Below are 25,056 nucleotides of genomic sequence, written 5' to 3'. Positions count from 1 at the left end.
TTAATCAGTTTTGAGAGGAATAATTGCCCAGGTAGACGTCTAAATATGGAGGTATTTCAATTACTCGCTGTGTCTGGCTTCAGGCAAAATATGCCTCACAGAGACTAATCAACTATGACTGATTAACCTAACATTGTATTACAGTCTGAGTGTGTGTGCATATATATATATGTATGTGTGCATGTGTGTGTGAGGGTGGATTAGATTGATTAGATTATCATTCACGCAAGTGAATGTCCATCATTAGATTAACATCAGAACATCTCTTGGGACAGAGTGAGACGACACTTTCATAGATACACTGCCTGTAAACAGTTTAGCCTAAAATAAAGCTCCTGTGGTTCATCTGTGACTTGTCACACTCGCTGATGAGTAGAGGTCAAGGGGAAAGAGGAAACATCTCGAAGCTGTTTGGTACGCTCACCGCTGGCAATTATATCACACACGCTCTCAGTTTTGAAGCACATGGAGCAACATTTTCGCTCTGTTGGACACAGACTGCACGGAGCTTGTGTCTGATTAGCATTGAAGTGACAGCTGTCATGTGAAGAGCGTGATGTGTGTGCATGCTCGCCTGCATTCAGCTATGTATGTGTTTTTGCTGTTTATCTAACTTTTATATCCAGAGAAGATTCCAAATGTTACAAATTTGGTGATTAGCGGGTCAGAAGACATGTAGATGCTACATTTGATGAAAAAGAGAACATTTTTAGCGATGCTAACAGCATGGCTCTGGGGATGTCAGTCAGTGGCCACTGGATGGATTGCTATGAAGTGCTGTATAGATATTCATGGTCCTGAGACATTTATCCTGTACCCTAATGGCTCTGATGAACTGACTTTTCCTTTAGAAATGTCTCTACAAGTATAGAATGGATTGTCATGAAATTTGATCTTTCCTTTAATTTTAATTTTAAAGACTTTTGCAATCCCTTAATTTTTCATGCATTGCACTAAAATTTTACATTTGTCCAGTATCAGAATGAGCTTTATAATTGTCATACTTAATTACCATCAGCATGTTAGCATAGTCACTGTAGCATTTAAGTACAGTCTAACAGCCTCTAACATGGATATACATTCTTGCTTAGACATCCAGATTATATAATTGTTATTTCAAAAGTGTGACTATATTTCAGCTCCTAAATACCAGCGGACTTATTCTCATTGAAATGCTGTTGAAACAAAGGTTACATATAATTTAGACATCCAGAAAACTAACTTCTCTACCAAATTTAGCCCAACCTAGACGTCTAGACATCTTTTGACCGACAAGGCACCAAGTCAGCGCAACAGTGAAGAAAGTTAAAATTTATGTTACCATTATTAGAAGCAAGCGCAACAACAGTAATGAGTTCAGAGATCAGTGCCTTACATTATTCCTGGAATCACAGAGCCATCACGTCTGAGCAAAGTTTTAGGAAAGAAACAAAGTTAAAGGGGAGCATTTTTTTTGTTTACTTGTAATATATTGATCTGACATTTCTGTCTTGGTAGATATGGCAGATATCCTGATGCTTGATATAAGAGACAATGACAAATAGGTACCAACGGCCTTAATCTCTCACACTTTCATCCTTGATTTGACTCTCCTACTGCAGTCTCTGTTTGAGAATGTACTGGCCTAAATATGTCACTGTATTTAGCAATTTCTGTAGCCTGTTTAATTAATCATGAACATAAATGCATTCAAAATATAGGGTAAAATGCTTTATGTAGATTAGAAATCTCTGCAGATGACCAGCTGTGAATTAATTCACATTTAATAACCATTTCCCTTAATTATGTTCTCTTTAGTTCAGCTCAATTTACATGGTCATAAATACCCTTTTGAAACAATGCCTGATCCCTCAGTGCCACTAGAAACTATGATAGGTGTCCCTGAATGTATTTGGAGCGCTCGACAGCCACAGTTGACTGCCTCACATTAAATGACAGTGATTGACGGCAGCACACCTTGAGTGTCCATGGGCCAGTTTCTGACTTTAACCCTCTGGGGCTGACAAACGCGGCAACACGTTTAATCGATGTTTCTGGTGGATGTGAACTCAGCCTGCGACTGCAAAAATCATTGCTGTTGTCATTTTGTGTACCAAAGAGCATAAGTCTGTTTCTGATTGAGTGTAGGGTCTTTAGTTTCACAAGGTTGCTCTGAGATGTGTGCTCCCTGAGGCTCTGCAGCTATACTGTAGCTCTAGGTCTCATTTTGATTCAGAGAATCATTAATCACACGATAGACACATCAAGCCCTCCGTAGACCTTTCTGTCTCCCCCAGCTTCCCTTTTACCTTTCTCTCCATATCCTGGTTTCTTTCTGTCTGGCATGGTGCTGACCAGTTCACAGGCACAGAGAAACATATGCATGCCTGTGTATATATACACCATACAATCCTAAAGAGAAAATGAAGCTTTTGAAGTGCTGAAGCCGGGGACTAAATATTCCCCTGCCCCCTCTCCCCTCAGTTCCCTGTAGAACATTCACTTCCAGTGTTGATAACAGGGGATGTTATTGAACATGGAATGGAGGATGAAGATGATGGAAGACTTTGAAGCCACGTGGTGTCACTTTCTGCTTTTGATACAGTTGAGCCATTTCTTATTTATGGATGCACTGAACTATTTCTCTACCAAAATCAGTTCCAGAGACTGTCCTCTCAAGAAGAGACACCATCAGTTGATTCATTAAATGCCTCAAAACAATAATATATTTATGTTCAAGTGACAAATACCTTTTGGAAGAAAAGTTGGAAGTTGGGTGACAGAGAACCAAGACAAATGACGGCATCCCATTGTTGGATGTCACATTAGAAAATTCTTACACGTTGCTTTGGAGGTATGTATATATTATTTAATTTGGAGGACGTTTTGCAATTTTGATATCCGTATACTTCACAGTAAGGAACTTGAGTTATTTTTTGTGAGGCAATATACAGTAAGGTCAGGGTTTGATGTGGCACTAAAAAGTGAGGCGCACTGTGGCCTAATGATTGAATGACTGAAACTGATAACGGAAACACTGATTTTAATGATTTAATTCTCAAAGAAACTAATGTGGTTCTTTCACCTCTGGCTTATACCCAATCCATTTACAGTCATAAGGCTGCAATTCAGTTCAATATGAAAGCAGCTTGTAACATCAGTGCATCCCTACTCCTGGAACGATCCTTTTCTTCATCAAATCCCACCTCAACATTGTGATTCAGAGGGTTTAAAAGGCTTTATCCTACTGTAAGGCCATCTTTGTTTCTTGTTACACATTGCTGAAAGGTTAAAGGCTTGTGCTAAAATCCTACGTGTTGTATTAATTCCACATGGCAAGTCTCAAAAACATTTCAACCAAAATGGATTATCCTGATTCAGTTATTTATTTATTTATTTATGATATTGTGTCTATCTGTGGTAGGATGTCAGTGTGCCAGATGTGACATCAGTCTATCCCATCCCAACTGAAATACTCCCTACTGTGCTGGATTGCATATGCAATACATGTTACGGCCAGATTTCACCTCCAGGGTTTGTGTTTGTGTGTGCACGTGTGTTGAATTTACACTCTGGGGAGATTGCCACATCTGTGAGTTTGTCCACAGTAGCCGCTGGGTCAGATGCTTCGCCTGCCATCGCCATCTCCCTCCTCCCCTCTGTTAGTCTTTCCTCTGCTTCTTCTTCTTCTAATTTTGTCCTTCATTTCCCCCCTGCTACCTCTTTTTGATTCATCGTTGGTTTTTGTATTCAGTCCTTGCTATACCCCTGATTGCTGTTATTTCATTCTTACCCATTCCATCTTGCCCCTCCTTTCCCCATCTCTCCTCTGATCTCATCTCCCAATTCAGACTTCTCATCTGTCTTTTTGTATGTTTTCCCACTTAACCTACAAGTAGTACTGCTCCATCCTTTTTCCTCCTTATATTTCTCATCTCCCTCTTTTTTCCTCCCTTCACTCAGTCCCATCACTGACCCAATTAAGCATGGGGAGGGACACAGCAGGAGGAGAGTGACGGAGGTAAGGCGAGAAAGAGAGGGAGAGGGAGGACAGGCACAGAGTAGAGAGAGTTTGAGAGTCAGGAGCTGGAAAACCAGAGAGAGTCAGAAAACAATATCCGCCAACCTGCCAGGACATACACAGTGAATTGTCCGAACTTCACCTGGAACTTAAACAACCTTTGACAGCCTCGGAGGCGGCGGGGGTTGAGCAGCGAGTCGACAGTCCTGCTGCCAGGCACTCACCACTCTCAATGAAGAAAGGAGGAGAATAACAATCTACCTTCAGTGAAGAAAGCGGGTGGGGTGCCATGCGGAGCTAGGATGGCCGAATGCTGGCATATAGAGGGAGACTGAAAGGAGAGACTGAAGAGACAGAGACGGCGCGTCCCTAGTTGGAGCTGAAAGGGGCTTAACGTGGTTGCCCGGGGCAAGAGAGAGATTTTTGTTGACAGAAACAGAGGGAGAGGAAAGGGGGAAGGATGCATCTGTTCTTCCAAGACAACTGGGAGGTGGAGGGGCTGCAGACTGTGGGCATCCTCCTGGTGGTCTGCAGCTCTCTCAAACTGATGCACTTTCTGGGGCTTATCGACCTTTCCATGGCAGGTAAGAGAAACGGTAAGAAAGCAAGAGAGAGGCACAGAGTGAGGAGTCAAAATGATTACTACAGTGAGGGGACATTAGGAGGAAAACACTCAGACAGAAAGGGAGGGTGTCTACATGCGTGTCTTTGTGTGTTGAAATGTTTCTCACACCTGTTTATAATCCTGTGTAGTTTGCGTGTGTGTGCGTATGTGGTTCTGTCTGAGACTGAAATAATACAACACATACAGTGTATCCATACCTTTCTAACTCACATATAAGTGCAGAGTGCTGCATTAATGACACAAAGGAGATTCAAAGCTTCCAAACAAATACACCTGAATGAAGAATTCATGTCCAAAATCCCATCTTAATGTGGGCCCATCCATAATAGACTTTCCAAAGTCTGAAAAGAAATCCTTAGTGGTGTCATCAGGGTTACAAGAGGTAAAGGGTCTATAACATGCAACAAAACAAAACATCTGGAATCCCACCTGCAGGTTGTAGTGAAATGGAATGGGTCTTCACTGCAAGGCCACACATGGTCCACAGAAAGCCTGCATGACAAACTAGTGGCGTGCAGTTTGGAAGATACGCACTTTTACCACATGAGGCTCTAACAAAAAGATCCATTACGGGAAATGTAGGATCCAGTGCTTTTGGAGTTTAAGCCATATTATGGGCTAAAAGTCAGGATGTCTCAGCTCTTGCTGCATTGATTTTGAGCATTCTTTTCTCTCTTTTGCCTCTTGTGAGCCCCTCAGCTTTATGGAAATGCAAGACTTAATAGCTGGAGAGCAGTTAGCAGTAAAGACAGGCAGGAGCAGTGGGAGGAGATGAATGACATTAGGTGAAGGATCCAGGCCTCATTTGAAACCACAGGCAAATGAGGAACCTATTGAACCAACAGGAAGCTCTAATTTGATGCTAATATTTGCGAAAACCGCAACCATTATCTGAAATTGCAGTTTTACCTCTCTCACAGGTTTGCGTGGCCTGTGTTGGTGGGGTGGTGGGGACCATCATGGTCCCAAAATCCCTGAGGGTGCCCTTGGTAATATGCTGTGGGAGGTTACATGGTATCTCAGTGCGTTGAGAAAATCCTCAGATCTATTGGGTTTATGACACATGAAGCTCCTTCAAAAGTTACTAGATATTTCCAAAAATGTGTTGCCATCAAGCTAAAAATAGAGATGTTTTTTCTTATTTCCTGAAGAGTTGTGATGGTCTGTCAGTGTACCCTTGGGGAAACTTGAATTGCACAAACACAACACGGCACACTGTATAAGTGTGTCATAATGCTCCACAATAGCTGAAAATCACTGAAAGTTGCCCCCCCCGTCTGATGAGGAATAGACAGTTTTTACTTTTCCGCCTACTCAGGCCAGAATGAAAGAATTTCTGGTCTCATTGTCAGTGCCACTCAAAAAACAATTTTAACTTCAAAGGCTGGAGAACAAATTGATCACATGATACCCCAGTAGAGTAAGGAGTGCAGTAATCTACTTGTTTTTAACAAAAGATTGTTTTTAACCACAGCATTCTGTTAACATCAGATGCAACTTCCATACTGATTACCATGACTTTCTAAATTCTAATTTGATAGTATGCTTTAAAACAGCTATTAAAGAGAAACAACAACAGTGGCTTAGTTTTGACAGATAGATGTAGATATAGACGTAGATAGATGACTTGGGGGCATGTTTTATCAGATATGGGGACCTTAAAGAGACGTGCTTGTGTGTGTGCTTATTAAAATCAGGTTATTCCCTCTGAGATCAAACATCTCTATTCCAAGAGAGACTTGGCCAAGACAGCCAGAGCACATTTACTCAAAGACATCACAACAAGCAAGAAATTTCATCACCAGCAAAGGACAAAAATACAGAGACGGAAACAGAGGAGACTGTGAGACAGGGAGAGAAACGAAAAGGTGTCCTAAAACAAGCCTATCGAAGCATTGACAGGTTCCAGTAGATTTGGCTTTCATGGTCCTTACAAGTATTTCAAACTCCATACAGAGCAGAGGCAGTAGAAATCAATCACTTTCTCTATCCAGGCTTTCAAAACAATCAGTAGAAACTAAATTTAGTTACAGTTGTGAAGGTTACTTTAAAAATTTTATTTTGCACCAGATGTAGATATTACCATTAGATACACCTTAAGCACTACTGGCAAGTATCTAATAATGTTTAGTATAAGTATTGTGTTTGCATACATTTTAAAGGTATTATGCCTTTACTAGTGTTTCCAGTTTTGTTTTCTAGTTTCTTTTCTAGTTTTACTAGTTTTAGTTTTAGTTTTATCTTGCAAATTGCAATATTGCAGATTTTACTCCACTCATTTGACAGCTGTGGCTGCAAATTACTTTGAATACTTACATTAAACAACTTGAATACATACATTAAAACAAACTAACAACAGTATATTAAAAAAGTTATAGCAAGTTAACATGGTCATTTAATAGGTACTCTGGAGCTTTTGATCAAATCACATGATCTTCCTCAGCAGATTGAGTAATGGCATCACTCATTATATCATTTTTTCCTGCATCTTACTTCTAAAATACTCAGATAAACTTTTGTACCTTTGACTGTAGGTCACATATTTGTTATTAATTTCTGTATTGTCGTCAGCTGTGAGGTACATTTGGAAAAAGATAATGCTCTCGCACCCGCAGAGACCCTGGGGCAGAGGGCTGGGCCTGTGCTAGGCGGCTGGACGTATTAATCTGGTATCCATTGGACAATGTGCTCAGCTTGTTCTGGTTCCAAATGACGCCAGAGCTGGTGAGGTCAGGAGGGCCAGACTCCCTGAGGCTCCATGGTGCAGAGAGACAACAGGATGACACATTACAGGGAATAGATTGTCAGTGGAGGTACTGTGGTTGTACTGGTTTCACCCTATCATGGCCTTCATCCCTCAGACTGCTGGGGTCCTGCTGAAAGGGGTGAGGGGACTGTTTCCATGGAAACTAAGAGGCAAGAGTAAGTACGTGGGTTCATGCGTGCCTGTTCGTTTTACTTCTTCTATCTGATTTTCATCATTATTCTGTAAATAGTCATCAGGAAGTTTGCATTGAGATGAACAGGTACTCTGGTGTTAGGCGTGATGGGCTCTGGTTGAGGCGGTTTTGCAGTTCTGCATTTTGTCTGGCAAAACATGCTCGACAATGACGTGAAATGAAGTCCTTCTGTAAGCCGATTATGAATTAAAACTGTTGATGTTTGGCTTGTGTTTTAAACTGATACTGTCCGCTGGTTTTTCCAAATACCTCACACAGTTAACCGACTGTGGCTATGTGATATGAGAGCCAGTCTGATTAGGGAACCTGTGTGTTTCTAGGGGTCATGCTGTGCTGCTGTTGTGCGGTAATACTGTATCTACAGCTTGAAGTGATACTTGTGGTCTCCCATCGCTAAACCAGGTCAGCAGGGAATTACCAATTTGCCTAGATGGCATGATTTGGTCTGATGTTGCATCTGTCCGTTGCATGGGGTGTGTTTTTGGTTTTACAGGCATGTGTGCATGTGTGTGTAAAAACAATTAAGACTGTGCGTGTGTGTGTCTAACCTTTGTGCTATGGTTGGTGATTGCAGGTAATCCTTCCACCAGCCAAAGCAAAAAAACCATAAAGCAGCGATTCCTCAAGCTGCTGCCGTGCTGCAAGCCCTCGGCTGCCCCCTCAATCAGTCAAAGCAAGTGCTCTTTCACTCTCTATACATCTCTACTTTCTTCCATGTGTCCAGCCTTGTGTGGATACGGTCATGTACACACCTCTACTGAAACATCCAGTGTATACATCTACAGAAACACGCTCAAACTCACGAACTCAAAAAACACCCTGGTGTTGTTGTGGCTAATGGGTCAGAGTCGATTTTGTATTTCGAGATTGGAAGCATGTGCCGTTCCCTTGGCAAATGGAACATGCGTGTCTGCGTGTGAGAATGCGTGTGAGAGATTAATGTGAGGTCAAAACTAATAGGTTGTATAGTCTGAGAACTTGTGATACATGACATATGCTATGACTTGACAGTTATTTTGTGTAGAAACAGATGGACTGACAATGGGATGAGGAATATCTGGAACTGTTTCTCCTTTTAAAATGTCTCTTCTTCACTGTTTTCATTAGTGTTAAACCTCTCACTTCCTCAGTACAGGATTCTCCCCTGCTTCCTTCGTATACTTGAACTTGAGAAAGAGAGATTTGTTGGTGATGTTTTACTCACCATGTTTTGCTTTGTGATAAAAAAAGTACTATAGCCTATTCTGGAATGAAGATATGTGGAAATTGCTTTGCTTAGCACTCTTGTGATTATGTATAGAAAATTGCGTTCACTCATGTTTTCATTCAGTGGAATAATAAAATTACGGTTGTTTTGAAAAGGGGTTGTTATTTTGCTCTATGTATGACATATAAGATTTGTACTGTTTGATCAACTCCATATCACTTTGATTAAAATATGCTGACCAGGTCATGGCGGTCCCTGGAGGTTTTGTGTGGGTGTAGTGATAATAAATACTAACACTGGTCTCTCCCTCACACAGATAGCGTGGAAGATGACTTTGAACTGTCCACTGTGTGCCATCGCCCTGAAAGCATGGACAAGCTTCAGGAGCAGACTAAGTTCACCAAGAAGGAGCTACAAGTCCTGTACAGGGGCTTCAAAAATGTAGGTCTGGCTAAAGTGATAAGAAAGACCGCAAAACAAAAAATAAACCAAAAAAAAAAAAAAAAAGTGTGGTTCTAGCTGAAGTTGCTGAAGTATAGTCCTTTATATATTCTGTGCTAGATTGAAATTAATGAGCTTTCTCAATTCACATTTGCATCCCAGGAGTGTCCGAGTGGTGTGGTGAATGAGGAGAACTTTAAGAACATTTACTCCCAGTTCTTTCCTCAGGGAGGTGAGTTGTCAGCTCCTACCGCTAAACTCAAGGAGCTCCAGCTGTGATCATAATACTTTCATTTACACCATTCTTTCTGTCTTCATTCATTTAATAGATTCCAGGTAAAAGTGTAAATAGCATAATTTATTTGATTCTGTAGAGGTACACATGTAGCTTTTCATCATTACAATGGAATTAACATAATTAACTCATTATAAATGTGCTCTGCGGAACTGTAGTACATGCACGGCAAAGCCATTTTTCATTCCATGATATTTAAGTTGATGAAATCTTAACCACTCGCCTCCAGTTGTATTTGAAATTATTTTTATATCTGGGCTATATTTAGCTGGCTGCTAATCCTAGCTCTTCAAAGACTTTGCTTCATGTTTTGAGGGCACACAGGTTACTGTAAATCTCTACCTTTGCAGATTCAAGTATGTATGCACATTTCCTGTTTGAAGCCTTCGACACTAACAAGAACGGCTCAGTTAGTTTTGAGGTGAGCTCTATTCGTACTTCAGCTTTCTTTGAGAGATAAAAGCAAATATGTGCTCCAGTGAAACTCGCCACCACAGCTCTAGCCACACAAATATGTGTTCCCTCTAAACACTTGCCCACAGAGATTAGTGCCTTGATAAAGATTTGACTTCGTTTGCTGTGTCAGGTTTTAATTGATGCCAAATCAATACAGTAAATTGTTCCCTGTTTATCTCAGGACTTTGTATTTGGCCTGTCCATCATCCTGAGAGGGACCATTAATGACCGGCTAAACTGGGCGTTCAACCTATATGACCTGAACAAGGACGGTTGTATCACCAAAGAGGTAACACACATGTGCATACGTTTCACTGTGCTTTGATACAGTACCTCTAAATTCCTTGCAGTGATAGCTACAGCCGTGATGTAAGAGAATTGACTGAGGACAATGAGGAGATGTCCTCAGTGTTTGGGGGGGATGTGGAGTTTTTGACAACCTGTTACTATGTATGTCTGCAGGGATATTGATCACTGAATACATCGACTTTTATTTTTATATTCAGAATTTGCTCCAGTTTGTCAAACACAATGTGGGAAATATATGGCTTCATTTATCTATGATATAACCAAATTTTTTGGGGTGTCCCAGATGTCACATTTACCACATAAAATAAAACAGTGTAATTTGTCATAATTAGCATAGGAATTCTTGAGTTATGACCAAAAACGTGTTTTGTGAGCTCACAGTGACCTTGACCTTTGACCTACAAAATCTAATTACTTCATGCTTGAGTCCAAGTGAAAGTTTGTGCCGAATTTGAAGAAATTCCCTCTAGAAAGCTTGTTCCCGAGAACGGGACGGACAGAGAGACAGAAGAACAGCCTGAAAACATGATGCCTCCAGCCATAGCTGTCGTCGGTGTGGAGGCATAAAAATCTTGCATGCAGGACTCTAGGGCTGATCAACTCTGTATTTCTGAAAACCTGGGTACAGCCCAACTTTTGTATTTTATTTAGACTTGACAATTTCCACATCCTCAGTAATGTTTTCTCCCTTTTGTCCTTTACTTTGCAGGAGATGTTGGACATCATGAAGTCCATCTATGACATGATGGGGAAGTACACATACCCCACAATGCAGGACGATGCCCCAAGAGATCATGTGGAGAGTTTCTTCCAGGTTAAACTCAACAATCTTTACTTTCTATTACCCCACCATTTTATGATTGCTCAAAAGCACAGAAATAATAAAATAATCTTGAACATACAATAGTTTTTCAGTGAGTAAACCTCTAGCTGCTGCATTTTTCTTTCAGAAAATGGACCGGAATAAAGATGGGGTGGTCACCATAGAGGAGTTCATCGAGTCTTGCAAAAAGGTAGGCCACTAAAAAAACGAAAGTTGGTTTTCCAGGGAATCATTTGGCTAAGACATGACGAGACGTGACACTGCCTCCTTATCCAGACCTCTTCTCTCTGTCTAGGATGAAAACATCATGCAGTCCATGCAGCTGTTTGACAATGTCATCTAAGAGTGTGGACCAGTTAGGACACTGGCACCAGGGAGGGTAGTGTGCGTGTGTGTGTGTGTGTGTGTGTAAGAGGAATCAGGACTGAAGAGTTTGTGAATGTGTGTGTGTCTGTGTGTGGCCGTTTTCTGACTTGCAAGCTTGATCTTGTGTCTCTGTTGAGAGCTGTGAGTCCTGAGGGCACTGAGAGGCCCTCTCCCACTTCCTGGACCCCAGTGGCATTTCTCCAAGCAACAATGGAGTTTCCCCAACTCCCTTCCTCATCATGCAGAACCTTAGTTTTACCCCAGAGACACAGAGAAAGAAGGCAAGCAGCGGGGCTACAGGCACTCGCGCACCCAAGATCCCCCACCTGTTTTATCTGAACTTTTATTTATTACTAGTATTGATAGAAGAACTATCGCGGCCTGTAATGGCTGAACTCAGAGGGAAGCAGTTGTTCCGCCAAATCTTGACCTAAGATCACTTTTTTCCGCTTTCCCTGTGTGATGGCTGAGATTTGGATTTGTGAATCTGATCCTGCCTTTGTGCATGTGGGTAACACCACCCTGGAGCTGCTAGACTGCTCATTCCCCGGCCATGAAAATAGAAATGAATCTGCCACCATCTAGTGGATGAGAGAGAGAAGGACACTTCCTGGGGGAACAACAGATGAATTGGAGATCCAGGCGATCCTGTTTTGCAAATGGCGGTTCAAACATGTTGTTTTCCATGAGGAACTGATTTCAATATCGCATGATGATGTCACTAATATCCGATTATGTATTTACAGAGATACTCCAAAGTCTGCTTGTCTGTCTGCTGTTCCTGGTCATTCACAGGTGCCTCACCCTTTGTGTATGTGTGTGTGCATGTGTAACAGAAAGAGATGTCATCCATCTTACCTATGTAAGACTCTAATGGGACAACACCCGCCTCCATTCACGGGATTCTGGTAGAATAATTCCTGGCCTTCCAAACTATTACAGTTCTAGCTGTAGGTGTCTATTGACTGTTGTAGGTTTTCTAGCGATTCCCAGTGGTGTGATGTTAGGCAGTACAATGTGGGGATTGCACTATTGTTGATGAGATGTTTTGACTATCCCAGCTTCTCTGAACAAGGGACTGCCATACCACAGTTGTACTAGTCTATCAATATACATTCAAGGGGAATTTATTAGATTGCAGATTGTATTTGTGAACTTCTTGTAATCGGAAATGTCATGTGGTTGTAGCAGGTTCTACCACTTCAAAAAAAGAAAAAAAATCTCAAAACCCTTGTTGCATTAAATTAGGCTCATTCAATTTAAAAGAGGCATAGTATGTGGGTGTCTACTGTTAGTGAGAGAGACATGGTTTAATTTTTCTTTTTTTTCTTTGCCCACCCTCCCATTCCTTATTCTCCCTCTCTCTGTAACACCAAAGAGAAGATTTAAGAGGTATATAAAGCTACTTCAAGTTAAGACATATAGCCCACCTGTGGGTGAAGAGAGAGGGAGATGCTGTGTAGTAATTGGGGCAAGGGGCAATCAGAGATGAAATGATGGAGTTTGGTAAACTGGCAATGTGGTTTACCCACACACAGTCCAAAAAGAAGATTAATTTTAGGCTGTGAACCCACGTTATGCTCTTATGAATAAATTATTTTGGAGAATTTGCAACCATTTATTAATTTGCACCTTTTCACTCTAAAACTCCTCTTAAATCAAAGATATAGCTTAAGTACCAGAGGCACTGAAGCTGTAATTGAATAGGCTGCAGTGTCTTTTAAATGCAGAAATTAATATGGAATAGCAATAATTTTCTCTACCACGTTATCAGCACCTTTCCTTTCATCCGACGTCTCATTCCTCTCAGAGCACAGTATAAGGGTGCACAAAGGCCCTGATAAAAATATGCACTTCTTATCCTGCAGTTTCTTTTTTCCTGTTCTTAATTTAACGTTTTTTTTTTTTTTTCTAGGAAAAAAGTGGTTTGGCTCTGATTGTTCCTTGCCAACAGTTTTTAACGTTCATTCCTGACAGCAAGTAAAACCTGTCTATACCCGCATGTACTGTGTCTAGAACAATGAAAACCTACTAACCCGTTGTACTGACTGTCTAGTTAGCTAGCCTCAACTGGTTGCATTACGTATTTAAAATGTGTATATTTTGTACAGAGACAATAATAAAAAAAAAACACAGTTACTATGCAAAATGGACTGGAGTTTGAATTTTAAAGACTGTACATAATTGTCTTTATTAAAATAAGACAGTGCTTTCAGCTTTCCGTGTCTAGAGATACAGTACAAAGCAACAATCAAGATTCCACATATTTTTTACCTTATAATCCATCATCACAATGTCAGCAAGAAAAGGTTCATAATTTAAATATACATAATTTTACATAATCCTAACAGCCACATCTAATTCAACTAACAGGCAGTGTATGAACAGACACAAGGCAACAGGTGAGTAATGTAACATCCTGTTAAAACTGTGTAAGTGAACAAATACCGTAACCCAGTCGACTTAACATGTTCCTGCAGTATTCTGGCTGGCTGCAAACAAAATATGTACCTTTAACTGGAAATCCACTTGCTGTGTCATTAAAGCTGGACAGAAACTGAAAATTTGCTTGTTTTTGCTTCCGCATGTCTTTGTGTAATTCCTTGCAAAACAAAACACTTCACACTAAGCTGACATCGTTTGATGACAACATGCATCCACAAAGGCTTCAGTCAATTCCTCATCAACAGCTGTGATGCAGTCTTATAATTTTCATCAACACTCAAATTACACCCTTGCTTTAATAATAGTGTGATGAAATAATTCAGTGTCACCACATGAGAATTACTTTGCAGCACCACAGGACAGATGCTTTAGCATAGGCACAAAATCAAGTGGAAATCAAAATGAATAACATTTCTCAGTTGTTAAAAGCTTCCATCTTTTCCATTTGTTTCTAAATGCCTTGTTCACAATGACATTGCTGACCTTTAGAGGCTTGAGATGTGGCTAGTAGGGACAGGATTTGTCAGTAAAGGAGCAGGCAATTACTTGGGCATCTTGCGGAGCTCTGCCAGAACCCAAATGGCCAGTGAGAGTAGAGCCACAGAGCCAGACTGGTGAGTTGCTGCCAGTGGGGTGGGGACATAGAGTAACAGGGTGCTGATACCGAGGGCAACCTGAAGAGTGTAGACACGCAGTATGTTTGAGTTTAAATCAAATGAAGGTTAACAGACTAAGTTTATATGTTTCTGGGTTTACTGACAGCCTACCTGCCCATAAGCCATTGCTGCAAGGAGGCTGATGGCAATCTTAGCCCTCCTGGGCAGCGCCATCCTTCTGGAGAAAAGATAGAGGCCTGTAATCGCAGTCAAAGAAGATATCGCCTGGAGAAAAAACACAAAAAAGAGAGAAGACCGTCAGCAACTGACTGCTGGCTCTCAGTTCTCAGTGAATGGGATAGGAGCAAGGTAAAAATAATGTTTAACCAAAAGGTTCTATCTTTTCAGAAATTATGACACACCAAGATTCTGTGGTCGAACTGCACAGTGGTGGGATTTTCAAAGAAGTTCTTGAGGGTGGGAGAGAAGGCCAGCAGATCATCAGGGACCCAGCGATCTCCCATCTTGGGGAAGGAGTTATACACCAGACCAGCATCCAAACCAGCAACAAAAGCACCTGCAACAACACATGTCAGACAAGGTTACATATAGATCTGTATGTGTGGTGATGTATCTATGTTTTACATACCTTCCAAGTATTTCCTTTAACTTAACAGAAAAAAACAGAAACAGTGCTAATCTTCTTTTTATATCCCCTTTGACTTTCTGAATATGCGCAACATTAAATTGTGCTATAGTTATAAATGACTGCAGCTACAGCTCTTGGGATCAGTCCTATCTATAGCTTAAGAAATGCATTTACAAGTTTATGTCTTTGATACTGAGAAAACATCAAACAGTACCTGACAGAGCAGTAAGGAAGACGAGTCCACCAGTACCCTTGGCGAACCTCCTGAGCTGCATGAGACGCCTGGTATCTGCCATCTGAGGAAGAGGTGTCGAGAATAGGTATGAATTAAAAAAAAAAACAAAACAACTTGCAACAAGATGTGTGACATTATCTATTTAGCTCACACAGGCCAAGGTTAGAACTGTATTTTGTACAGGCAGAAACTAACAACAGGTGTTTGGCATTTAAGAAAGAGACTGCCTCCCTCTGTACCTTGTGTGCAGGCAGCAGCAGCGTAAGCCCCGTCCAGAGACTGGCGCAGTAGAGTAGCAAGGCAGAACCAAGGTGAGCACTGAGGCGATACTGGCTCACCCGTGGGATGTCATGAGACTCTGGCTTTTCCTCCAGACCGCTCTTTACCATATACCATCCCAGAAGGCCCTGAGAGGACACACACAATGACACGGTCATTCATGTGTCTTTTAGCTTAGCTTTACTTTAATCTGACAAGAGTGAGCTAGGTATTGACTCTCTCTCACCATTGCTGCATTTTCTCTTACCTGGAAGAAGACAAATCCGCAAAGCCCCAGCACTTTTCCCTTCATGGAGCGAGAGAAGTATCCCTTCTTCCAGAAATAAACAGTGGGGAGGATGTATGCAAGTCCAACCAGTCTGCCCCACATACGATGACCCCACTCCATGTAGAAGATAAATTTAAACTCTGGCAGAGTCATGTCATGGTTCATTCTGGAAAAAATGTAACGACAACGGATAATTCAGCTTTATGTTAAAGACCCAACCCATAATTTTGTTTACAACACACCACTTAAGTGTAAACAGATACATATTTGTGAAAGCTGTGTTTCTCGTTAAATTCAAATATAAATCCACCTGTATATGTAACTTACATTTAGTTGTTGTTAAGCGTGATCAAAAAGACCTGTCAATCCATTTTAAAATGACAGCAAGTTCCAAAGTTGTGCTTTGATAAGGTAAACACTAAAGATGGGGTCTTACATTTTGAATTCAGGAAACTGCTGGTACTTGGAAAACTCAGCTTCCCACTCTGCTTGTGACTGAGGTGGCTTCATTTCTCTCACCAGGTGCCAGTCAACCATGGAAAGCCCTGATTCTGTTAGCCTGAATGAAACAAATGCACATTTACAGTAAGTACCTATCAACACTTCTCAAATACAAGGAGTATTATATACAACGGACTTATCATTTTTAAGTCACTTTTACCTTGTGACACCACCCAAGACGACAGCCCCGACCACCAGCCCGCTGCAGCCCAGTAACCACCGACCAACTATGCGATTTGTAGCTGCATTGGGGACAGCAGCTGCTGCTGTGGCGGACGAGGCCTCTGCCTCTGCCGTGATGGTGCTCTGACCTCTCTTCACAAGCCACTGTCGTAGCTGTGGACTCCGCTGATGTTTTAGAGCAGAAGAGAGAAGATTTAAAGAGAAAATACTGTCACATACTTACTACTTCTGTAATTATCACTACATTACATGGTCAAAAATAAGCCGACGTCCTTTACTTCTAATTAGGGAAAACCTTAATGAACTAAGATACAATGATATTTTACATAATGTGGTTCCAATTTTATGGCAGAAGAAGGCCTTTTCCTGTTTCAGCATTAAACCACTGTTATGTACAAAGCGAGGTCCATACAGTAATGGTTTTCTGAGGCTGGTGACGAAACACCTAACTGACCTTCCAAAATCTTGTGAAAGACCTTCAAAGAAAAGGAGAGAGTCTACAGAGAAACATAAAATTGATAATGGTTTTGATAGGAAATAAATATAGGCGTAATATTCAGGTGTCCACATACTTTTTGCTATGTGAACTGGGTGGGAGAGTCAGGATTTGTGGACATGATTATATGCTGATTGGTTGGTTAGTATAACGGAAAACTACAATATAAGTACATATACGTTATTAGGAATTTCATCATGTCGGTTCTTACATAAATCGGGGTCATTTTCCAGCTCTAATGTTTATGTGGCAGTTTAATCTTCATCGGGATGATGGTGAGGTAATTTACTGTTAACTGATACGTGCGGACGTGACTGCTGCTGAGTACAACCAGTCGCGTAAGGTAACAATAAATGCCAAAAATAACATAAATAAACGTTGAAAACAAAAACATAATGAAACACAGTGCTGCTGTCTGATGGGTTTTCTCTTCGAAAATATCTGGACATATATCACCCACTTCTGCACTGTCTGACCTTTTTCATGCTTATCCAGCTGGTTAGCTAATGTTAGCAGCTAGCTATATACTCACACCGCTGTGTTGAAATCCCTTGCTGGCGCTTCTGCAGCCGCAAAGCATCGTTGTCCGTATTGAAGAGAGTAACATTTTGAACTTGAACGTCTGGTCCTGCAGTGCTCTGCTAAAAGATGAAGCTTAGGTAAACGCTATTACCGGCCGTTACACAACCATGTTTCCTAAGCGACTGTCATATGCACAGCTCAACTTTGACCTCCTGACGTCACCACAACGTGACGAGCAAACAATGATTAGCGTCAAAAAATGTGTTTATTTTTATTTGTTAGACATATAATACAATACCAAGCAGAAATAACAAATAACAAAAAAAATATTTATTCCTTTTTACAATGTTATAAGGGCTTGCATTCTCAGGTGGTTGGTGCATGTTTTGTGTCTTAGCGTGTCCCGTATGGGCGGTCACACTCTTCTTGTTGGCCTAATGGTACTGGACAGCCATCATAGCACCGTCCGCCGGCCAAACCTTGTGTTTGGAATATAACGATCCGGAACATGCTGATCCGCTGTAGTCGCTCTCTGCAGGAGCAGTAGAGAGTCAGTCACCCACACAACATGTATTGACTTCATGCCGCTTCCAGTCGACTGATAAGGTCCCATTAATCCATAGGAAGTGGATCTGACAGGTAGTTGTTATAGAAGTTAAAACTGTCAGCTGAAGGATTGTGAACTCGCGCGCTAACAAATTCACAGTGAATCTCTTCCTGTCCCTGTCTGCCTGTGTCTCTTTCTGTCCAGACTATCAGTATGGCAGAGGGCTTTTTGATGGAGGTGTGTGTGGACTCCGTGGAGTCTGCTGTCAATGCTGAACGAGGAGGTCGGTAATGTGTAGTGAACGGTGTTGTGCTTCTTCTGTTAAGCTCACAATGACCTACTTGCTACAGAGGGAATACAGGCAGTTATGTTTGAAAGCAAGGGGTAAAGGTGGCAGTCAGTCTGACACAGTTTAAGTGCTGTTTCAAGCAGATCTTCAACAGACAGAGTAATGGTTCTCAAACACGTCTGTACTCTGTGCTGTGTTAAAATCATATGCGGTGTCCTTTCATTTCTCAAAGGTCATGGTCATAAAGGTATGTCATGTTGGCGCAGTCTGAGTGTTTGTCCCCCCACACAGGTGCAGGTAGACTTGAGCTGTGCTCAAGTCTTCTGGAGGGAGGGCTCACTCCCAGTGTAGGTGAGCACGGTTCACTTCTGAACAGATAATTACACACAACCCAAATCTCCTGAGCATCTGCTGAAACCAGGCAATCACACAGTCTCACATATGCCACTATTATTTGATTTGCCACAGGTCTGCTGCAGGTAGTGAAGCAGTATGTCAAAATTCCAGTCTATGTGATGATACGGCCTCGAGGAGGGGACTTCCTGTACTCAGATCAGGAAGTGGAGGTGATGAGGAAGGACATAGAGCTGATGAAGAGCTATGGGGCTGATGGACTAGTGCTGGGAGCCCTGACAGAGGATGGACGCGTGGACACAGAGCTCTGCATGGAATTACTGGGTATTGTCTGTCTTTGTATGCGATCTGATCTGTATGGGCTTACAAGACACTAGTCAAACACAACATTTCATTATGAACATTATAATGACTCACTAGGCCATTATTCATGTGGTAATGAAACACAAAAAGACAGTGCTCAGCATCACCAAGATGATAAAAACACACAAACATTTCTCTTTGGGGATGCTCTTTTTTTCACGGCAGTCATTTTGACACACCACAGCAGCTAAGCAACAGGTGTAATTCAAAATATTTACGATGACAGTATTGCATTTAAGTGTTCCAGTTAAAGGGGTTTGCTATTGTTCAAATCACAGCTGCTAATATCTGTAGCACTCAATATACTAAAGTCTTGCAGTGTTTATGGTGAGAAATTAACCCAGTCAATGCTGGTAATTATAACAAGTTATGAAAACTGTTCTGTACTCTAAGTTCAGCTTTATAAGTCTTGCAGACTGTTGTCTGTGTGTGATAGTGTGTGCACACCTAAGTATGCTAACATTTGTAATACTTGGCTTTGTGGTGGCACGCGCAGGATAATAATGTAAGTTTCAGTGCTGGAATGAAACTGAATAAGCAACTAGTCATAGTGAGTGTTTCGGCTGACAAAAAGGAGAAATGTTCAGTATCATATCTAACTTTTCCATTTATTTGTCTGTTTTCTTTTTTCTTTTTTTTTTAAACTTTTTTCTCACTAGCTGCTGCTCGTCCTTTGCCTGTCACCTTCCACCGAGGTAACATTTTTTTCTTTAAATCACATGTAGACTTTTTAAAAGGCTTTTAAAATCCTTTGCAGCTGCCTGAAAATTTACCTGAAAAAATATCACAAAGCCTCAGTGGAATAAAAGCCCTTTAGAGTTCAACGATGCTTCCAAGTATGGCTCCTAAAAGGTGCAGAAAGACTTAATAATATATAATATTGAGCTTCATCTCATGTTATTAAACTACTGATTACAACAGAGCTCAGTACACACTAGTAAAATATTAAGTAATTACAAACCCTGTCCATTTAATATAATTTTTTCAGATCCAGATTCGATCTTTGGAGAGATGTTCTGTCATTCTTCACAAATGTTTCTTTTCAGCTGCTCTTAGGTTCCACTTTAAAATACTCCAAAGGTGTTCTCTTGGGTTCAAGTCAGTGGATGTACTTTCTCGGGCAGGTCATAGTTTTTACTTTTTTTTCTTTTCTTGTGTGAAACTTGTGTGATTGAGACTGGGAGTCATCTTTTCATTCAATATTTGGGTATACAAACTTTAGATTGCCATCTATTAATGTCATCTTCCCTTTGCCTTTGGCACTCATACGGCCCCATATCAGCATGCAGCCCACCTCTATGTTTCACGGTTGACACCTTGCAGTCATTGTGAAAGTCCTGGCCACGTCCATGTGAGATATGCTGCACCCCATCTGATCCAAACAAATTCATTTGGTTTCATCAGAATAAAGAATGTGCTGCCAGTATTCATCGGCCCTCTTTTTGTATCCTTTGGCAAAGTTTCATCTTGCAATTTTGCGGTCAGTGGTTTTCTTCTTAGATGCCATCTGTAGAGGTTGGGTTCATACAGTGTCTTTCACTCTGTCTGATCAGTCACTGAAGCCAGTTTCCACAGACAATCCTTGTGCCAAATCAGAAGCACTTACCTGACTGTTTTTCAGTGCAAGGTCGCATAAATAGCAAATTGTGTGTTGTATCATTTTTTAAGGACAGACATCTGTTGTTGGTAGTATGGCTCTTCCTATACCTCCTAACCACTGCTTGAACTGTGTCTCAGCTTATGATCAGTAGCCTGTCGATAGTCTTGTATCCTCTCTCATCTTTATGAAGTCTCACAATCAGGTTTCTTACGTGTTCAGGCATTATCTTACTAGGTAGACTCAACCCAAACCAAAACTGAACTTTTAGCCCTAATTGTGAATCACAGATGTAATCAATTTTGTTGCTGTAATCACAGGTAAACTTACTTCTGTTGCACTGAGGTTGTATTTTGGGGCCCGCATCTTCAGTGTAGTCTGTCTAACCTGTTTGTTTTTAATTATACATATGATCAAATACCATGCATTTTCTACTGCAGCTTTTGACATGGTTCATGACCCAGCGGTTGCTCTGGAGACTCTGGTATCATTAGGGTTCCAGCGTGTGTTGACGAGTGGCTGTGACAGCTCTGCTTTGGAAGGACTCCCTTTCATCAAACGGGTCATTGATCAAGTATGTATAAACTATATGTGTGTGTACATGAGATTGGCTATTTTGCTTCTTAGTCATCGAGGGTAACCGTTCTTACATCATAATTTCCACTCAACAGGCTAAGGGGAGAATTATCATAATGCCAGGTTAGTGTCTTTATTTTTTTTCTGCGGTATGTCATTTACGTGTTTATTTGTAGTTGTTTTTAGTTGTTTATGTATTCTTTTTTTTTTTTTAATAACAGGAGGGGGTATCACAGAGAGGAACCTGCAGAGAATTTTAGAGGGATCAGGTGCTCAAGAGTTTCACTGCTCAGCCCGCTCCAGTAGAGATTCTGCCATGAAGTTCAGGTATGTTTAAATTAAACCTCATTTAATTTAGAGGCTGAAAGGTGGGATTTTACACGTTTGCATACACCACAAGATTTCTTGCGACAATAAGGAGTAAGAAGTTTTGTTGTTGCTGTCACAGGAACACCTGTGTGACGATGGGAGCTGCTTTCTCAGCACCAGAGTATGGCCTAAAGGTGGCAGATGTGAGCAAAGTCCGCACTCTTAATGCAATTGCCAGAAATACCTTGTGAATGGACAATCACGACAGGAAACAAAACAGATACCTCAGAAGTGATCATAAGTAACTGTACTGATGCGCCATCATTTATTTTCACTAATTCCCAGAAACAGAGGATATTTCAGAATTGCCACAGAGTGTTTTTTTTCTAATCACTGATCAAACAGTAGAGCTCAGGGACAGCCCTGCAGCCTTCTGTGGTACGTACTCTATTAAAGCATCTCACAGTGCAGAGAGCTGTACATAATTTACATGTGTTATTATGAACCTGTGTGCGGCCTCAGTGGCAGTGTAATACACACAGTAGATTGTTAATTAAAATAATTTAAAAAATGGCTGTGTTTCGAAAGCTCAAGAAAAGCACTAATCAGTGCTGTTGTGGTTTTCAGAAAAGTATGTTTTCCGTTTATAAAATCATTGACCTATATTTTCAGCACTCCCTATTTACAGTGGAAATGAACACGAAGCTGTATCCTTCTGTACTTCATTTTTTACAAGGTCAGAAACATTATGACCTGGTTCAGTATGTAATAAAAGTCAGAAAATTTCAGCAGTTTAGTGCACTTTGTTTTCTTGTTAATGTTAAATGAATCATGCTTCATTTACACTAACTTCACATAACGCTGTTATAATGTGGGGTAAGAGGTAGCAGAGGCATGTTATCATCTTTACATCTTCACATATAGACATTATAGACTGAAACGTCATGGAGCATTAAAACTATGTGCTTTACAGTGTATCTGTAAGACACACTTTACTTTGAATAGCACGGGCAAATATGGGCATATGGGCAAATGTCATGAAGCAGGTTTACTGATTCATATGGGTGACTAAGAACAGGCATGAAAACCTCTCAAAAGTGACCTATTTGGGGGTTTTACTGAGAAAAGTTAACCAGTTACTTCAATAAACCTCTGAGAAAAGACCTTGGCCCTCTATAATAGCATTTTGCTGTATCATGCCTTTTATCAATAAAAATTTAAATATGTATTCACGGGAGCACTGTAGTAAACTATGAATATGATTCATCTTAATTTGGAAATATTGAAATTTATCATTGTGAAACCCAGTTTCATTAGCTAATTTCATTCTTTTTGGAAAGTAACGTACTAAATCTGTTAGACTTGGGTTTTAATCCATATTGTGTCTTTAAGGTGTAAAATGAATTTTCATACAGTGTTGTTGTCTGGTTAGAGAGCACGAACAGGCAAATATAGTTAATTTGGATTTAAATTTGAGTTGAAATATATATATGCACAGAGAGCTTTCCCAGCTGACAGTTGCATTTGTTACAGCAGTATACTAGAATGAACATAGCAGCCCTACAGTATATAAATATACTAAATATATGAAATCAGGCAGATTTGATCATCTGTTTCCACTGTTACACTGGCCTGAACTATGGGCTACAGCTCACATTTTCTAGATTACTCATTCAGTCTATGAAATGTCATAAATAAATAAAATTAAATAAATAAAAAATAAATTACAATACAAAATGCCTCCTCTTTTAAGGATAAAGCCCAAAGATTTTCAGTGTATTTCACAAAAAACTGAGAAAACAAGCAAACATTCACATTTAAGAAGCTGGAACCTTGAAACCTTTTGTGATTTTGTTGAGAGAGTTACATAAACAATCTTTTATCTAAAATTATCAGACTTCTCATACCATCTTCTGTTGATTGACTAATCATTTATTCAATTATCTACTTCAGCTCAAGCCATAGTCCTCTCTGCATGTCCTTCTTGGTGGCATGTCTCTAAGGTGACCTTAGCAAAGCACCACAGAGTGGATAGGAAACAGTTTTCAATCAAATATTTATGTATGTCTCCAGTTTCAGATTGATCTTAGCTGTAGTCTGCTATAGGCAGCTACTTCATCTTTATGTGCCTGCCTTACCCTCTTTTAAAATTGTGCCCTGTGTCTGCCATCACCCTTCAACATAGCTTCTCTCTTCAATTTAAGTCCCTGTCAAAGTAATTACCTTCACCATTGCAAAATAAAGAACGGAATTTAGCAGATAGGCACTGAGGGGTAGAACCATAGTTTTAAATCACGTGGTTACATTGCTTTTTGATTATGTATGTGCTGCTCCACGTGCCACATGGCTGTCCTTGACCGGACTGAGCAAACAATGACTCAGCCAGATTCTGACCATTTGGTGTTATCAAACCTGTAATGATTAACCATCACATAATCAGTGTAATCTGTTTTTGGACCGTCATAGTCAGTGAAAGACTTTTCACACACATTCTTTATTGCTAATTAAGGTTGTATTTACAGCTCTGTAAATTAAATACTTTCCTACACAAGAAGTCTGCCTGGGTCATATTGAGTATACATTCTCTTTAATGCAATGCTCACTCACTGACAGTAATGTACCAACGATAATCTTGTTTGTCGGGTCATTCATCAGCTCATCAGTTCATCAGGTTTTGTTAAAGCTGCATTTCAGAAACTGACATTTGGACCATGGCATGAAGTTGAAAAGATGCGGCTGTGTTTACACTTGAACTCTAAGTGGGAAGAAATATGTGGCTTGATGATAGTTACGCTTGGATCACAACGTCAACACAGCAATGCTGCAGATTAATTTTTGTTTCAAGTGTTACTCTCTCTTTTTCCACACAAACACTCACAAACATACACACCAGCAGCAATCCTCTGTTTTATGTGGTTTGTGCCAAACTTGTGCCTGGTAGCAATTTACCTTTGAAAAAAAAACAAAAACAAAAACAGCACATGAGCCAGAGCTTTTAACCAGTAACACAAAAGTATTGTGTTTGGTCATGTACTGCACCGCCTGGTCACTTCAGGTCACAGCTACCTATTGTTGGTTGGAATTTTTAGAATCGGAATCTCTTGTACGCAGCATGTATTTTAGTAACAGGAAACAGAAGAAGAGGGAAAATGCACAGAAGTCAGTCCCCAAATTCCCACCAGCTAACAGTTATTTTCAACAAACATTCTTTTTTTTTTTTTTTTTTTCAAATAACATTTCTGCGCCTTCAGCCCAACATCTTCATTTGAATGTATGATGGCCTGAAATTAATCTGATGTGACTTGAGTTCTGAAAGTGGCCCAGAGTGAGCGAAAGCGTGCAGAGGATAAGTGGAAACATAACAG

General features: G+C 40.6%; 3 protein-coding genes across 7 annotated transcripts in view; 2 read left to right on the top strand and 1 right to left on the bottom strand.

Annotated features, from left to right (window-relative positions):
- LOC121189578 (Kv channel-interacting protein 2) overlaps window positions 1-13,630 on the top strand; it is an 82,712-nt gene extending 69,082 nt beyond the window's left edge. The window contains exons 2-9 of one of the 5 annotated variants that reach the window (XM_041049863.1): window positions 8,160-8,258; window positions 9,109-9,233; window positions 9,396-9,465; window positions 9,879-9,949; window positions 10,166-10,273; window positions 11,003-11,107; window positions 11,244-11,306; window positions 11,412-13,630. In XM_041049863.1, coding sequence (XP_040905797.1) covers window positions 8,160-8,258; window positions 9,109-9,233; window positions 9,396-9,465; window positions 9,879-9,949; window positions 10,166-10,273; window positions 11,003-11,107; window positions 11,244-11,306; window positions 11,412-11,459 — 689 coding nt within the window. In that variant the 3' untranslated portion in view covers window positions 11,460-13,630. Of the gene's footprint in view, window positions 1-8,159; window positions 8,325-9,108; window positions 9,234-9,395; window positions 9,466-9,878; window positions 9,950-10,165; window positions 10,274-11,002; window positions 11,108-11,243; window positions 11,307-11,411 lie in introns of all 5 variants that reach the window. The other 4 variants (XM_041049865.1, XM_041049864.1, XM_041049862.1 and 1 more) reach the window with 4 other exon arrangements.
- Window position 13,631: 1 nt separating this feature from the next.
- LOC121189577 (cytochrome c oxidase assembly protein COX15 homolog) lies at window positions 13,632-17,852 on the bottom strand. Its single transcript, XM_041049861.1, has 9 exons — window positions 17,667-17,852; window positions 16,616-16,803; window positions 16,391-16,513; window positions 15,934-16,120; window positions 15,647-15,814; window positions 15,387-15,468; window positions 14,946-15,100; window positions 14,695-14,808; window positions 13,632-14,601 (listed from the first exon to the last, which is right to left on the bottom strand). The coding sequence occupies exons 1-9, from the start codon at window positions 17,739-17,741 to the stop codon at window positions 14,470-14,472; spliced, it is 1,224 nt and encodes a 407-aa protein (XP_040905795.1). The 5' UTR covers window positions 17,742-17,852; the 3' UTR covers window positions 13,632-14,469.
- Window positions 17,853-18,165: 313 nt separating this feature from the next.
- Window positions 18,166-24,219, top strand: cutc (cutC copper transporter homolog (E. coli)). Its single transcript, XM_041049066.1, has 9 exons — window positions 18,166-18,295; window positions 18,408-18,486; window positions 18,784-18,843; window positions 18,961-19,170; window positions 19,869-19,904; window positions 21,247-21,380; window positions 21,478-21,505; window positions 21,604-21,709; window positions 21,831-24,219. Exons 2-9 carry the CDS (start codon window positions 18,417-18,419, stop codon window positions 21,940-21,942), a joined length of 756 nt encoding a protein of 251 aa, XP_040905000.1. The 5' UTR covers window positions 18,166-18,295; window positions 18,408-18,416; the 3' UTR covers window positions 21,943-24,219.
- Window positions 24,220-25,056: the final 837 nt, after the last annotated feature.

This window comes from Toxotes jaculatrix, chromosome 11 (assembly GCF_017976425.1).
Source record: "Toxotes jaculatrix isolate fToxJac2 chromosome 11, fToxJac2.pri, whole genome shotgun sequence".
Classification (NCBI taxonomy): domain Eukaryota; kingdom Metazoa; phylum Chordata; class Actinopteri; family Toxotidae; genus Toxotes; species Toxotes jaculatrix.
The sequence above is the reverse complement of the archived record's forward strand: the minus strand, read 5'-3'. Positions and strand labels throughout refer to the sequence as shown.

Excerpts from the sequence above, each read along its gene's own strand:
- LOC121189577 (XM_041049861.1), bottom strand. The coding sequence starts at position 17,741 with ATGTTACTCTCTTCAATACGGACAACGATGCTTTGCGGCTGCAGAAGC. Across the intron at positions 15,815-15,933 it reads GCGGATTTGTCTTCTTCCAG|GGCCTTCTGGGATGGTATAT; the intron begins GTAAGAGAAAAT and ends GTGTCCTCTCAG. Across the intron at positions 14,602-14,694 it reads CAGCAATGGCTTATGGGCAG|GTTGCCCTCGGTATCAGCAC; the intron begins GTAGGCTGTCAG and ends TACACTCTTCAG.
- cutc (XM_041049066.1), top strand. The coding sequence starts at position 18,417 with ATGGCAGAGGGCTTTTTGATGGAGGTGTGTGTGGACTCCGTGGAGTCT. Across the intron at positions 18,844-18,960 it reads AGGGCTCACTCCCAGTGTAG|GTCTGCTGCAGGTAGTGAAG; the intron begins GTGAGCACGGTT and ends GATTTGCCACAG. Across the intron at positions 21,710-21,830 it reads GATTCTGCCATGAAGTTCAG|GAACACCTGTGTGACGATGG; the intron begins GTATGTTTAAAT and ends TTGCTGTCACAG.